Here is a 15,252-nt window from a genome sequence, read left to right as displayed (position 1 = left end):
TGGAAACAGCCACAGTCAGGCTGGATGGGGCTTTGAACAACCTGATGTCCCTGCTCATTGCAGGGGGGTGAAACTAGAAAACCTTTAGTGGTCCCTTCCAACTCAAACAATTCTATGATTTTTATGAAATTTCAGAAGCCTCATGTTGGCCAAGCTGAAAATGTAAAGGTTGATACAGAGCAGGCTGGAAAGGTTCCCACCTTTCCCCAAAAATCTGTGTATTGCTGCCAGTGAGCAACATGCAGCTTTCAGCTGGTTCCTAAGGAAACAGCAGAGAGGTACCCAGGTGTGGGGGGTGTGGCAGGGCCCCATTGCAGTTTTGGGGTGCTGGGGACCAAGGGCCCTCAGAGAGCCCCACAGCCCATTGAGGTCCCTGCACATCCCAATTGAATCCAGGTCAGCCCTGCTGCTCCAGCTCCTCCTGGAGGGAGAGAGCTCTGGATGTTCCATTCCAGTCCTGCTTCTGCAAATGTTGACAGGCACCATTTCTCCTGCTTTTGAACCAAATGTAAAACCTCCTTGGAGACCTCCCCTGAGTTTTGACCCTCATTTTTGCTGTCCACACCCTCCTGCACCCACCTCACCCAGAAGCTGAGCAGGAACACCATTTTCAACAAGATGCTGCAGATTCAGCAGAGTAATTAATCTCAACAGCAAGTACGGTCCGCTTTTTCCTGGTAATTCATTTAAAGTGGGAAGTGAATTCCATTCAATGGAGCTGCCCTTCACCGCTTAGAGAGAGACACAGCTTTGAACATCCCCGAGTGAAGCAGTTCTGGCACAAACCTTCCTCCTCCTCCTCCTCTATCTGCCCTGACCCCTGCATCCCCTGGGGAATGCCACATGCCAAGGCTGTGTGATCCTCCCTCGGGAGGCTGATTAGCCAGAGCTGGAGAGTTCAGGGAGGTGAGAGCACCGGCGTCCTGGCACTGACGTTTGATCCAGCGGCCGCCCATGCTCCCAATTAGCCTGCAAACGCTGCCTCGGGCTCACAAACACTTTCAAAAATGAAATTTGACAAAAAGCCGCCTGCATTGCCATTCTTCAACCCTCTCTGCCATATCAAAGCCTTTGAGAGTATCTGAGGACAACTTTTACAGCCGAGAAGGGCCCATTTGAGCGCTGGCTCATTAGCGCTGTGGCTGTGCTGCCCACGGAGATGCAGAGAATCCATCAGCCCACTTACCAGGAGCACTCCTGAACACCAGCAAGTGTGTTAGGCTGGGAAGTCACCTCTGAGGGAGCTACCAAAGGGTTTTTCAAGCAGGGTTTTTCAAGCAGAAAGGTCACCCAGCTCATCTGCTTCTCGGGGAGCTGATTAGAGCCACGTGTTTCGGGAGCCGTGGCACCCCACAGCAGGTCCATTCCCTGGCTCTTTTTTCTCCCCTCGCTCACAGTAATGAGCTGCAGCTCCTCAGAGGGGGCTCAGCAGGGGAGGACAGCAGCAGCACTTATTTTAATAAATAGCATTCATGAGCTGGCTTTCCAGGCTGCAGCTTGGTGAGGGATGTGATGAACATCGGGGAGGAAAGATTGAGAGAGGCCCTGGCGCAGGATGCTCATAGAAGCTGTGGCTGCCCCATCTCTGGAAGTGTCCAAGGCCAGGTTGGATGGGGTTTGGAGCAATCTGGGAGAGTGGAAGGTGCTCTTGCCCATGGCAGGGGGTGGAACAAGGTGAGCTTTAAGGTTCTGCAGGATAAGGCTGGTTGTGCCTCCTTAATCTTCTCTTTGATAAGTTAACATTAAAAACATCACCTGGGGCATTTCCCTGAGCAGTGATTCCAGCCTAAGGTCCCAGGTTTCTGGCAGGGCTGGTGTATTTCAAGGTGTGTTTCTGCACTGAGGAGGTTTTGGGGCAGTTCTGCTCAGTTCCAGTGGATTTTCCAGGGCTGGCTTCACTCTGGGCTCTAAGTGACCACAGCAGACCTGCTCCAGGTGCTGCTCAGGCCAAGGTCCCTACAAAGGAGAAATCATCCCCAATGTGTTTGCACCATAGTTAAGAAAATCATTTGCACTGGGAAGCCAGAAGGAATATCTTTAGTTGTTACTTCTGCAATTTAACATGACTGTTAGAAACATCTGATGAAAATAGTGCCAGAAACATTGGCAAGCCTATCTCCCTTCAGAACCAAAATACATCACAGCATCAACCCCACTTTAATGGATGAGCTCAAAAAAAAAGGCTGAAGGGAGAGGAAAATTCTGAGAATAACACCTTTTTTTTTCCCTTTCAAAACAGCTCCTTGTTTCTCCAATACATTTATTTTGCATTATTATTTCTCATGTAACTGTGAAGAAATTAAATAGTTGAAAACACAACAAAACATATAAATTAAACCAAATGTTTTGATTAATGCAAACCCACTGGCATTTCTTTTCCTGAATAATTTAAAAATTAAGCTGAGAAAACCAATTCCCTGTCTGAGAAGCCTCTGTAAAAGGAAATGTTTGGTATTTTGCAGCACTTCTGTTAAGTGCTGGACTGGTGTCAGCATCTCATTCTTTTTTACACTTAGAACAATTTTAACCCACCCACACTCCAGTTCTGAATTATTTAGGAAAAGATGTGTCTTTCTAGACCTTCTCTGTAGTCCCTCAGCAAAGGGACTGATTGTACTTGGCATTTCTTATCTAGGATAAAAATACTGTATTTCAATAATAGTGACTGTCCACAAGATGTATGCCTTCAAAGCAAAGTTGGGCCATATTTTGTCCTCCATCCCTCACTCTTGTGTCATAAAAATGTTTGGGATTTCTCCTGTGTGGAAATAATCTGTTCTTGAAAGAAAAATTAATGTAACTTCCATGGGTGACCCCTTCTCTTGTTCAGCAGGGTTTTGTTAGGGAAGACAACTCCGCCATACAGCTACATTAAAATAAACAGGAAAAAAATCAAGTTATCTTTTTCTGAATGTTTTAAGATGTCGTTTTAATGAGTCTGCCTTTCTGTTAGTGCTGGAAATAAAACATTCACTGTGAGGAAAGAGTAAATATTGTCCCACAGGCAGAACGAGCAACCAGAGGCAGACAGAGAGAAGGTGCATTGGGTGACACAGCCTGTCTGCAGCTGGATTCCCTACCCCAAAGCCAACCTTTCTGCAGTGTGGAACAGGGCTACCTTCCTGACCCATTCTTGGACCCAAATGGAGCCCTGAAGCCTTTGAGCGCATCATCAGAGTCACAGAGGTGATTCCATGCACCAGCAGTGAGGTTTGCACACAGACTGGATGGGAAGGAATTTGTAGAGTGCAAAAACTGAGCCAAGCTGGGCCCAATTCCTGCTCAGCTAATGGAAGCAGAGGTTTGGCAGTGTTTGAGCTGTGTTTAGCACATGGTTCACTTGGGCTGGCTCCCTGGGGGAAATCTACTGAGCAGCAGCTGCTCAGCTCATCTCTCCTGGGAAAGCTGCTCAGGGGCACACACAGAAATGGCAGGAGGAGACACCAAATCCCCCAGAACTCAGAGACACTCTGTCTTAAACTTCTGCCTCAGGGCTTTCTGCACGTTCTGGATCTTCTCTGTGATCACAGTGTCACTGAGGTGATCCCCAAACTTCTGCTTCAGCAGCACCCTGATGATTTTGATGCAGCGTTCGTCCATCATGGGCTTCGCCTCGCGGAAGGTGTTGCCCCTGCGCCCCGTGATGGAGTGGCTCTGGATGTAGTCAGAGGTGAAGAGCTTGTAGAGCAGAGTCTTGCAGGCTGTGCTGATTTTCTGGTCAAACCTGATGGTCTCTTTCAGCTGCTCCTTGGTGTAGCCGTTGAAGAGCTCCACCACCTCACATGGCTGTCGGTGGGGCTCCTCCTGGAAGGACAGGGACTCCAACCTCTGCACCTTCTTCTTCAGAGAGAGGACGTCCTGTTGGAGGTCCAACACCATCCTTTCCAGCTGCTCCGTCTTCTCCACCCTGAAAAATTAAAGTTGCTTGTGTAAAGGCAAGAAGACACCATGCCCTCACTGTGGATGTAGCTCCTCCACCCAAGCAGTGATTAGATGCCTTCTGCCAGCAGGGCAGGACAACTTCTCTGACAGAGTACCAGCCCTTCCAGCCAATCCTGGGTGAGGAATAAAGCAGGAGAGGAAAATAACATGGTCTGGACTTTTCAGTGCTCAGGAATGTTTAGTTTAACCCTCAACTCCCCCTGGGCATGCATACATGGAGACTTTGATGCTCAATTTTCTTCTCAGTTGTTAGGAAAGACATAATGCCTGTCTTGCAAGTCCCAGGACACACATATTTGTGGTATTAAACAACAGACTTGTGGGAAATGACAATACAAGAACCATAACTTGAATTTTTTTGGCACCCATTTCTTTGCAAGCAAACTGTCCCTAGCATCACTTTATCACTGGATACTGGCCATCAAAGTAATGAGCAATAAAACAAGGAACACACAACCAATGTTTTGATTGTTATAGGCAAGAGCTTTGTAGTTTCTGCAGTGTTTTAGAGCCTTCTTGCATCTCTAAATCCAAGCCCTACAATCAGAAACACCTGGCTCAATTGTAAAGAGACTCAGCAACTTTGGAGTTTAAAATTGCCCCACTTTGCCACCCATCTGTGATCTCACTGCTCACTCTTGTAGTGAGGAGGAGAACACAGTGCCTTCTTTTGCTAATTACCTTTCCATCTCACCAGGACTGAAATTTTTGTGAGCCCTCTCAAAGCCATCCATCTCTTGCAAAGCATCAATCTTTCGCTCCTCACGGCTGGAAGAAACAAGCAAGTTAAACAGCACTGCCACAAACAGCTTTGTGCTCATCTTCAAATTCATTCCTGAAGAGAATTATCTGGAATGCAAGGCAAAGTCAACTCTGGTTTCATTTGCAACAAGAATAACATAGACTGAGAGGGAAGATAAAGGGTTCTTCATGTGAACAAACTCCTGTGCATCCCCCTGGCACACAGATATGGGGGACCTCCCACTGACCCACCATGGAATCGGGACTTCAGAGCACAGGCTCATTTTTTTGCTGTACGTGCCCACACAAATTCCTATTATCTTCTGTGCTTTGGGTTTAACCTCCACGAGCATCTAGTCAAAGCAAGCACTGGCAGAGAATGGAGACAGAGGGGACAGAAATCAATATGTGTGGTGTGAAACATTCAGGCTCCTTACTGTGCTTTCAGGTGTTACCTGCTCAGACAGATCTGCTGCTGGCACGAGGACAAGATGCCATCTGACTTCCTCTTCATTGGAAGGGCAACATAATCTGCAGCAGGGGTGGGAGACAAGCTGAAGAATCAGTTGTTGAAAAGGTGCAGATTATCTAAGCACCCCTGCTAGATTGCATGGCAACACGTTTATTCCATTTGCATAACAGTGATCCAGACAGGCTCTCCAGGACTCATCAATGGGGATTTGTTATTAGAAAAAGGTGGGATCTCAAGGGTTTCTGTTCCTAGTGCAAATGATATGGTGGGGGCAAGGCAAGCAGAGCCAGCTTGTCTCTGGATGCTGCTGTTAGTCAGCAGGTAAATAAGACACTAGCACATTTTCATAAGTGCATTTAATGGGTGTAGAAGTGGGTGGAAAAATAGGGAAATAGGCAAATCTAGAAGACTAATGGAGACACAAGGCTTTTGGGAATTTCAGTTATTCAGGCAGGCATTCATTCAGATTGTCTTTTGGCTTGGGGGGAGAGAACTGCTAGGCCAGGAGACAGAGCAGAAACCATACACTGTATCTCCCTTTAGACAGCCCTCCTGGAACAGATCTCCCAGGTGGAAAGGACCAGGAAATGCTATATCTAACATCTATAGCCCTGAGACAAAGCCCATACAGCCCCAGAGCAAAGCAGAGGTTTTCTGGCTGCTCTGCAAGTCCCCATCCCACCCTGTCACCCTCAGGACCAGGCGGCAGAGCCAGAACCCAAGGTTACCTCTGGCAGCTGGACCAGCCCTGTCCTCTTCACTCTGGGAAGTCCCTGGCCCTGGCATGGCCATGGTGATGAAGGTGGCTGGAGGTGTGAAGGCACTGGCTGGGTGGGGGGGAGCTGCCAGCGAGCGGGGGCTCCCTGCCACGCTTCCCAGGACACGCCTGTCCTTGAGGACGGAGGAGCTGCTGGCATTGTGGGGCAGGCTGGCCTCAGCCACCCTCAGCAGTGGCTTTGCAGGATAGGTCCTGTCACTGGGGTGTTTCCTGGATGCATTCCCTGGGGTCCATTTTGGAAAGGTTTTCCTGGATTTTTTTGGTGGGGACGGCATCATGCTGTGGACGGCTGGTTCTTCTTCTGAAAGGAAGGGAGATGCTCAGTATGTGCAATGGGGCAGCAATGTGTGAACCTTCCACTCCCGCTCAGTGCTTTGTACACTGATTGCAGTGATATGAAATTTATAATGCCACTACAACATGCTCACCATCCTCCTACCCAAAAAGCCCCACGGAAGTAGAAAAGTGAAATGTTCAAAAGCCCTTACTCACTTAACTTCTCCAGGAGCTGTCGATCTTCCAGCAGCTTCTTCTCCAAAATACCTTTATGCTCTGTAGCAAGAGAAGATCTCTCAGCACTAAACTCCTTCTTGCTTCTGAGCAGCCCCAAATTGCAAACCCAGGCCAGGGGGGTGTCACTTACCACTGATGCCTTCCACCACACCCCAGTAGAGCCCACTGAAGCCAGGGCAGCGGGCCAGCACCTGCTCCCCCACGGTGTAGAGGTGGAAGGGCTTGCGGGGCTCCTTGATGTTCTCCATGCTGATGACCCGGCTGCCATCGGGCCAGCTGATGAGCACGTACAGCTTGCCTGACATCAGGGCTGCCCACCTGGAGCAGAGGGACAGGATGGGAATTGTCACCACAGGGGTTTGGGCTCTCCTGTGGGTGGGAGTGTTCACAAGCTGTGCTTTACCCAGGGCAGCATAACCTGCAGATATAAAGTACTTGGCACTGCATTTTCTCTGCCAGTTTTTTCTCTGCTCCCATTCCCACCCCTCTGAGCTTGCCTCATCCTAAAGCCCTTTGCTGGGAGGCTGCCTTGGGTCTGGCTGAGCACAGCACCACATGCCTCCAGTGCATCCAAGTGTCCTCTGCAGTGACAGCCATGCCAGGTCTCACCTGGGATCAGGCAGCCCTCACAGCTGACACTTTGAGCAGATGCTGAACAAGGCACTGAGCAGACACAGGCTGGTTCCTCTGCCCCTGTGAACCATCACAGCTCAAAGAACTTCAGTGGATCCATAGCAGGTTGCTCCATGCAGGGCTGTGATAGCAAGGCAGTGCAGAGAAGAGACTCAAAAAGACCCAGGGGTATTCTAGGAAATGATCGTTCCTTTGCCTGCACAATTATTTCTCCCAGTGAACATCAAAATGCTTTGATAAGGAGAACAGAAAATTCCCTTCATTTCACCCATGGGGAAACTGAGGCACAGACCAGTGGTGGATATGTCTAAGGCAGTCAAGCAACAAAGCTGCAAGGAGCTGGATCCTAAGTCCTGGCCCACTGCTCTGCCCACTGAGCTTTCTCTTTCTGCCCCTGGAGCTGCAGACTTCAATCACTGGAGAAACTGGAGAGCCAGGCTGGTGGGGATTTCTGAAACCTCCCGTGCCAGAGGAGCAGCTGAGGGCTGCTGAGCTCAGGAGCAGTTTCTTTCCAGCTCCTAAGGGCCCTGGCAGCATCACCCCAGTCCTGCCTGCTCTGCCTGGCAGCAGGATTTGGCTGAAGGGTTCTGGGGACAGGGCTGAGCCCATGTGCTGGGCACCAGGTGGGCAATGGCTACAGAGTCCAAAGAAGATGGGAAGGAGCTGGGGCAGGCAGAGGAGAGTTGGAACTGGCAGAAAAGGCACCTAGGACCCAATTTATTCCAGTTTCTTGGTTTGCCTCCACACCCCCATTAAAGTCCTGCCTGGATTTGATTCCTCTCACTTGGAAGGTCCAAGTTCACTCTGGAGAACTTTCTCCATCCCTATCTCAGCCACCATCAGCTGCAGCAAAGCTCCCTGCAGGAACTGTAACTCTCCCCAAACCTGCCAGTCTGCCCTGCTGGCACAGTCTCACACCTGCTTCTCTCCAACCCTTTTCTCCTGACTGATACACACCCTGGCATTGATTTTTTTTAATCAAGAAGCACCATTTACAAAATATCTGTGTGCCTGTCTCCCCACATCCCCTTCCCTGCAGCAGGCAGCTGCCCCCAGCCCTCTCCCAAACACAGGGAATGCTACAGAGCAGAAACTGGGATAAATGCATAGCTGAGCCCTCTCCCTCCCAGAAACAGAGCTCCACATTCCAGACAGCAAACAACCCCAGCCCAAACAGCTCTCTGGAGGGGTTTTCCTTTAACATTTAAAGAAAACACACTCATCTTCCTTCCCCAAACCAGTTGTTCATTTACCCTTATGAACGCAACAAAATTACACAAAATCACAAACAGAGAGAGAGGAAAAAAAAAAAAAAGAGAGATCACAATCCTGATAGCAACAGAGCTGCTCCTTGCCTGGTTAGCACTGCTCCAGGTGTTGAGTCGTGCAAGATGTCTCCTGTCTCTCCAGGTCTCTGCTGCCTGTTCCAGGAGAGGAGGTCACCGGACACTTCCTTGCCTTGGGCTTGTCCCTTCACCACAGGTCCTTGTCAGGTCTCCTTTGTCTGGCTTGGAAAGCTCCCACCTGCTGTCCCCACTGCAAAGAAAAAAAAGAGCTTTTGCTTTCTTTTTTCCTGGTTGTTTTGTTTCAGCATTATTATTTCTGTTCTTTTCCCATATACATATATTATTTTTTTCCTTAGCTTGTTTCAGGTCTGTTTCTTACAGGGAGAGAGAGCAGAAGAGAAGAGAAAAAGCCTTGGGTTTTTTGGAGCATGAATAAACCTTGCATTTCCATGAGTTATTCATGAATAATTCATGAAAATGCATGATTAATTCAGGTTCATGAATTATTCAGGAATAATTCTCGAACATTCCTGGTTAATTCATGCTCACACAGCGAGTGAGTCAGGCTCTAGGGCTTGGAGAATTCCTTTCTCCCTGAGACAGGAGAAGAGAGGCTTAGAGAAGCTGCATTGTGCACTTGCTGTTTACTGCCTCTGAGAAGAGAACATATTTTGGGCCCTTTTTGAAACAAGGACTTGAAGAAAATTGAAATGCCTGCAGCCTCCTGCCCACGGAGGAATAACACAGCGCCAAAAGGAAAAAAAAAGAAAAAGAGAGAGAGAAAGAAATTGGACTTGCTCACAGAGGAAAGCAAGTTTTATCCCCTTTCAAAGCATCTTTCTACCCCCACCTCCCTAGTTAGGATACATCTCACTGCTTCAGTTTTCACCTGCTGTGCAAAAAGAAGGACAATTCACGTGGGTTTCTGCTTGAGGAGTCCAAGGGAATTCCCATTCCTGTGCCCATCTGTCCCTCTGTGTGTGTGTGTGCACAGTGTCTTCTCCCAGGTACAGGACAAGAGGAAATGCCCCAAGTTGCACCAGTGGAGGCTTAGAGTGGATATTTGGAAAATTTCCTCACCAAAAAGGTTGTCCAGCACTGGCACAGGCTGCCCAGGGCACTGGAGTCACCATCTCTGGAGGGATTTGAAAGAAGTGTGGATGTGGCACCTGTGGTTTAGTGGTGAGCTTGGCAGTGCTGGGGGAATGCTTGGACTCCATGAACTTTGAGAGCTTTTCCAAGCTAAACAATTCTTGTAAAGCTCCTTGACTCAGTGTCCCAGCCAGGGTGAGCAGTGGGCTCAGCACACCAGGCCTGGTGCTCACACCAGTGCAGACATCAAGCTGGCCATGCACAGCTCTGTGTTTCTCCCAAAAATATCACTGCTGCAGCACCTGGGGTTCCCCAATGCTGGGCATTTTAGCCCTGCTGCATGGAGGATCCCATGGCATGGCAAAGGATGGATCCCATGGATCCAACCTGCCATGATCCAGGCTGGATCAGCAGGGGAAGGTGCAGTTGTCTGTACACCCCAACCAGCCATCCTACCCCAGACACTGGATGAGATGGAAAAACAGGTGGGGAGTGACTCCAAACAGCACTGTCTGGTTTATCTTAGCCAAAAGCAGCACTGGAGGTTGTTGGGATAAAGGGAGAATTCACTGTTCAGCGACACATTGGAAAAGGACCTTGATCAGATTCACAGAGTAAGAAAAATTCTGCATCCTTGATTTGCAATATTTGCAGCTAAAAAATACACCTGTCAGCCCAGGTAAAAGCAGATGTTCCATAGAGAGCTGGTTGGGATTAGGTAACAAGCAGGTATGAATAGAAAAGCAGCAATATGTGATTTCTGTGTAATTCTGAATGACGTTGCTCAAGACTGAGAGCTGCATAGTAATAAGAAATGGAAAAGCAATGATGAGAAAAATAATAGAGATACACAACAATGGAGAGGAGATTGGATTCTGGTTTGAGGCAGGATTTGGTTCCAATAAAATCTGCCTGGGAAGAGGGTTGGCTTAAACTGGCATTGTTTGCTTTCCTTTGAAGAACGACAATATCCAAAACAAAACAGATGAATATTCCTGGGGTAGAGGTTGGTAATTCAACTGCAAACCACAGGAGAGGAAGGATTGCAGGAGCCACAAGAGGAAGACAAATTGTAGTCTCATCAAACAACAGAAAAGTCAGGTGCCTGTGTATAAATATACAACGTTTGTATTGAATTATTCCAGGAAAATGCGAGTCTGAAGCGAATCCCAGGTGTTTGACTTCATGAAAATTAGCAAGCCCTGATTAGATTTCCCTCTCAGTCAGTGAATATGAAATCCCTGGGCAGATGCCTCAGTTCTGGCTGTAGGTAGAGTTACTGTATTCAGGAACCTCTCCTCTGCATCTCCCATTTTTCTGAAAACAAGTCTCACCCAGTGGCCCCAGTGCCAGCACATGTCACCCTCTGAGCTGCACTGTTGAGATTTAGATTTCAGCCATGACTGAAGAACAACAAAGGCTCCTTTGTGATCCTACCCAGAGACACAGCCGGGAGCAGCTTCAGCAGCTGTTTGAGCACTGCCCGGGTCTTTATCAGAACAATCTTAATTGATGTTGGAAGGGATTGAAAGTGCAAACACAGGTGGTTTTAATCCCCTTCTTCACTTAACCTCGGCAATGTAGCTCTTCTTTTGGCTGGGTTCAGCAGCCCAGCCATAGAATTCTAGAATGGTTTGGGTTAGTGAGGAACTTAAAGACCATCTCATTCCATCCCCCCTGCCTTCCACTATCCCAGGTCGATCCAAGCCCTGTCCAACTGGCCTGGAACACCTCCAGGGATGGAGCAGCCACAGCTTCTCTGGGCAGCCTGTACCAGGGCCTTGCCACCCTCACAGAAAATAATTTCTTCCCAATATCCATCTAAACCTGCCCTCTGCCAGGCTGAACCCACTCCCCCTTGTTCTGTCACTCCAGACCCTTGTCCAAAGTCCCTCTCCAGGTCTCCTCAAGCACCTTCAGGCATTGGAAGGAGCTCAGAGGTCTCCCTGGAGCTTTCTCTTCTCCAAACCGAACAGTCCCAGCTGCTCCAGCCTTTGAGCATCTTCACAGCCTCCTCTGGACTGGCTCCAGCAGCTCCACATCCTTCACCAATTGCAGCAAGCAGCCAGAGTTCAATAATTGAGAGACAGGAGCTACAAGGTTCATTAATTTTTATCAGCACAACGCCATGACACAGGAAGCCTCAGGCCCTGTGATTCCTTGAGACCAGCTCTGCATCCCTCCAGCGCTGCCAGGAGAAGGGGAGGGCATCACCAGGAGGGATCAGCACTGCCAGGGCCAAGGGTGGACAGAGACCTGCCCTGTCTGGGGTGGCAGGGTGGCTGATGGAGTCATTGGAATGGATCTGGGGGAGGGTTTTGCATTCCAGGAGGACAAAGGCTGGAGTGTAAGGCACTGTCAGTTCCCGAGAGCGACCACCCGGTGGCATTTTGCATTTGTCATGAAAGAAGCACCAGTCCCACCTCTGCCTGCGTTCCAGGGAACAGTGAAATACGATCCGGGCTAATGAGGCTGGAGTTAACTGCGTTTTCATTAAAGATTGGCTCTTTTCTAGCAGGCCAGAAAGAAGCTCAGTTCCACAGACAGGGGGAGCAAAGCCACCATGAGGGTTAGCAGCCAGCTAGACCCTGCAAGTCCTACCTACCACAGTTTGTTAAATGCTTTCTGGGTCGGAGCTCTTCCCTCTTATTCCTCATGTGAGAGAGACCAAAAAACAATGAGAAAATCAGAGCCTAAATGCACCGGGCACAGCTTTGCAATGGGCTCTGAACAGAGTCCACTGGCTGTAAAGGCCTCCCATTTACCTAATGCAAATCCTTATTCCTTCTCTATAATTGCCCTGAAGTAATTAAGATTTTTTGGAGCACAAGGTATTTTATTTCTCTTCAGAAAAGGGTTTCCCCTTTGTAATCCTATCCTAAATCCCTTTTCTTTTAACCTTAGCAGTTTCCCACCATTTTGCAACCCTTTTTTTAAACCCTTTTTTTTCAAGCTCTCTGTATTTATTAAACCTTTGTGCTGTACAATATCTGATTCCTTATCTGCTTGGCTGGCTGATTTCTTGGGGTTCCTTTGTGAGCTTGGCAGTGAGATAGCAGCAGCACAGTTAGCAAAAAAAAAAAAAAAAAAAAAAAAAAAAAAAAAAAAAAGGGGGAAAAAGATCACCCCAAAAAATAAAAAAACTAAAAGGAAGGAACCTTCCTTAATTAAGGGAGGGAAGCAATACATGATGGTTTTCAAATATCCCCAAACTTTTTCCTGATTCTGTCAAGTATTTAGCATTAGCCTCTTTTTAGTATTCAAGGGAACATGAAGGATGAAGGGGACTAGCAGGAATTAACCAAACTAAGTAGGTACCAGAAATCAAATAATAGATAATTTCTCTGAGACTGAAAAGGAAGAAAGTATTTTGCATTGCAATTACAGCTGAAGGTACCTGGGAAATATCAACCTGCTTAACTTCAGGTATCTGAGCCGCTCCTGAGAAAGTGGCAGGACTGACCACATTTTTCAATAAAGCACAGGCTTTAATGCCACAAAATCAGGGCCAAAAAGCAGAAAAACCCTTAATTTTTTTCATAGTAACAAGCCCCACTGAAAGGGATCCCAGCACATCATTTCACTAGGGGAGGAAACAACACAGCAAGAAAGGGCTGATGTGGAAAATTCATCTCATCACATCCCGGGGGCTCAGCACACTTTTCCACACCATTCCTGGATGGGAGCTGCTGCAGGGACGTGAGGTCCGTGCTGGGGAGCAGCAAAATGCGAGTGCTGGGCTGGCAGGGGGCCAGCAGCTGCTCCTGCTCCTCCTCTGAGTCACTGCCCCGTTACCTTGGCGAGCACAGCCACGAGTGCCTGAGAGCAGCTCCAGCGCGCAGAGAACGTCTTGTTTCCTGTTACTCCAGCAGCACAACCCTGATTACACATTCTCCCCCCGCTGCTAATTAATTAAATAAAATCAGGAGCACGTTAGCAGTTGCAGGAGGGACTCGCCAGTTGGCACACGCTGCCTCAGGCCCCCTCCACAGCATCCCTGTGGAACAGAGCTCTTCTTCCTCAGCATTTCAGGGCTGGTGTTCCCCCTCTCCCAATTTTTGCCCTGTTTCTGGAAGAAGGCACCATAAAGAAGTTATTTGCATTAGGAGGGAATGTGTTTTGGGCTGATTTTGGACAAGAAGCCGGGTGGGATCTCATCCCTCTCCCCGATGCCTTGGGCTGCCACACTTTGGGTGGGAGTTTCTGCAGCAGCACCTGATCCTCTGCCAAGAAGCATTAAACCCTCTGCTTTCACCTCACAGCACTAATTACTTCTCACAGGGCCTTTGATGCTGCTGAATAACTCATTAAATTCCCTCTAACCTGTCCCAGCTCTGGCTGAGGACACAGGACCCTTGCAGGCCCGGAGGCCTCATGCAAAGCCACCCTGGTGCCACCAGGCAGGCAGCGTGTGGCAGGATGGTCTCACCCAGGACACCACCCACAGGGCTGCAAAGAGAAGGGAAAGCTCTGTCAAACATGCTGTAAAATCAGGCTGAGACATTGCCCTTGACCAGCTGTCTCTCCAGGCCCTGCTTCCAGGGCTGGCTGCAGCAAATGGGCTCTTGTGCCAACAGATCTGTCAAAGCCCATGGGAGCAATTCCCAGCCCTGCCTGCTCCAAGTGACATCATTTTGGTACCTGACTACTTCAAAGGTGAAAGCATATTCTCTCTAATTTGCTAAATTGACAAATTGACTCCTCTCAGGAGACAGTCTCATTTAAATCTTCTACTTCTTTAGCTTTGCACACTCAGCCCATTACATTGAGAGATTTTACCTTAATTTCTTCTCCAGGAAAGAAGTAATTGATCTTTTATTTGTGGCACTTTAAATGGGTATGTTGACTACAAAAATCCACTGCTCATCACATCGAAGGTTGATCCAATAGTGCCAATTACTCCAGTAATGGAGATCTTTAGAGGGATGGGTGGAAAGGAACAGGATCAAAATGGATGGGTCTTCTCAGAGAAAGAAGCAGAATCTGGGAAGACAGCACAGCTTTAAATTAGGTTATCTGCTGGGCATGGCAAGACAAAGCACGACCCATTCCTCATCCTGTCTCTGGATGTGATTCAACCCACTCGTCCCCAGCTCTGGAGGTGTGGTGCAAAGTCTGATCCTCACTCCCCTGGCAAATGACAGAGCTGAGCTGATCTCAGCCTGGAATCCCTGTGGATTGACAGCAAGGACTCCTACCAGATGTAACTCATGTGTTTGCAACAAGCACGGCACCCACTGGCAGGGAATGATTTGCTCTTCATCCTTCCCACTCTCCAGGTATTTCTCTAGGAAAATCCACTCTCTAGTGGGGACAAAACAGTAGAGATGGAAGGTTCTGTGTGCCCCAAAAAGCCATCAGCCTGTTCACCCCCCAGCTATGCCACTCACAGCCACCAGCTCTGCACAGAGCAGGCAGCAAACTGGTGACTACTGGCACTGCCTGTGCTCTGAACTGGGAGCTGTGGATCAAGCTTCAAGGGTTCTCTAGGGGGAAGTATTTTACCCAGTTCCCTACAGATTCTGATTCTGGCTCAGTCCCACAGCACCTCTGAGGAGTGTTTAGGTCACAGGGTCTCCCCAGGCTGCGGCTGGAGCTTGGGGCCTCCTTCCAAACTACAGCACAGCAAAAAATATGTACTAAGGTCACAATGCAAAATCCTCTGCTGGGCCTTCTTTAGTGTCCTCTCAACTCCTAATTCTGATTGTAAAATGCTGTTTAGGAAGATCAGATTGATCAAAATCAGGACACTTTTGTGGATTTTTGTAAAAATGTGTTTTGAAGCTTTAAGATGG

The 15,252-nt window shown here is 48.4% G+C and overlaps 1 protein-coding gene across 2 annotated transcripts; it reads right to left on the bottom strand.

Annotated features, from left to right (window-relative positions):
- Window positions 1-2,200: 2,200 nt before the first annotated feature.
- LOC139599479 (uncharacterized) lies at window positions 2,201-9,237 on the bottom strand. 2 transcript variants are annotated; one of them, XM_071446780.1, is made up of 8 exons: window positions 8,745-9,237; window positions 8,435-8,615; window positions 6,577-6,764; window positions 6,426-6,485; window positions 5,884-6,234; window positions 5,139-5,214; window positions 4,624-4,710; window positions 2,201-3,907 (listed from the first exon to the last, which is right to left on the bottom strand). In XM_071446780.1, the coding sequence occupies exons 3-8, from the start codon at window positions 6,749-6,751 to the stop codon at window positions 3,460-3,462; spliced, it is 1,197 nt and encodes a 398-aa protein (XP_071302881.1). In that variant the 5' UTR covers window positions 6,752-6,764; window positions 8,435-8,615; window positions 8,745-9,237; the 3' UTR covers window positions 2,201-3,459. The 2 variants fall into 2 exon arrangements, with proteins under 2 accessions (XP_071302881.1, XP_071302882.1); XM_071446781.1 differs by having other exon boundaries at window positions 5,884-6,231.
- Window positions 9,238-15,252: the final 6,015 nt, after the last annotated feature.

This window comes from Agelaius tricolor, unplaced genomic scaffold (assembly GCF_023055355.1).
Source record: "Agelaius tricolor isolate 1412-34295 unplaced genomic scaffold, bAgeTri1.0.p SCAF_23, whole genome shotgun sequence".
In the NCBI taxonomy this organism is placed as follows: Eukaryota; Metazoa; Chordata; class Aves; order Passeriformes; family Icteridae; genus Agelaius; species Agelaius tricolor.
Note: the sequence above shows the minus strand (reverse complement) of the source record. Positions and strands in the feature narration are given on the sequence as shown.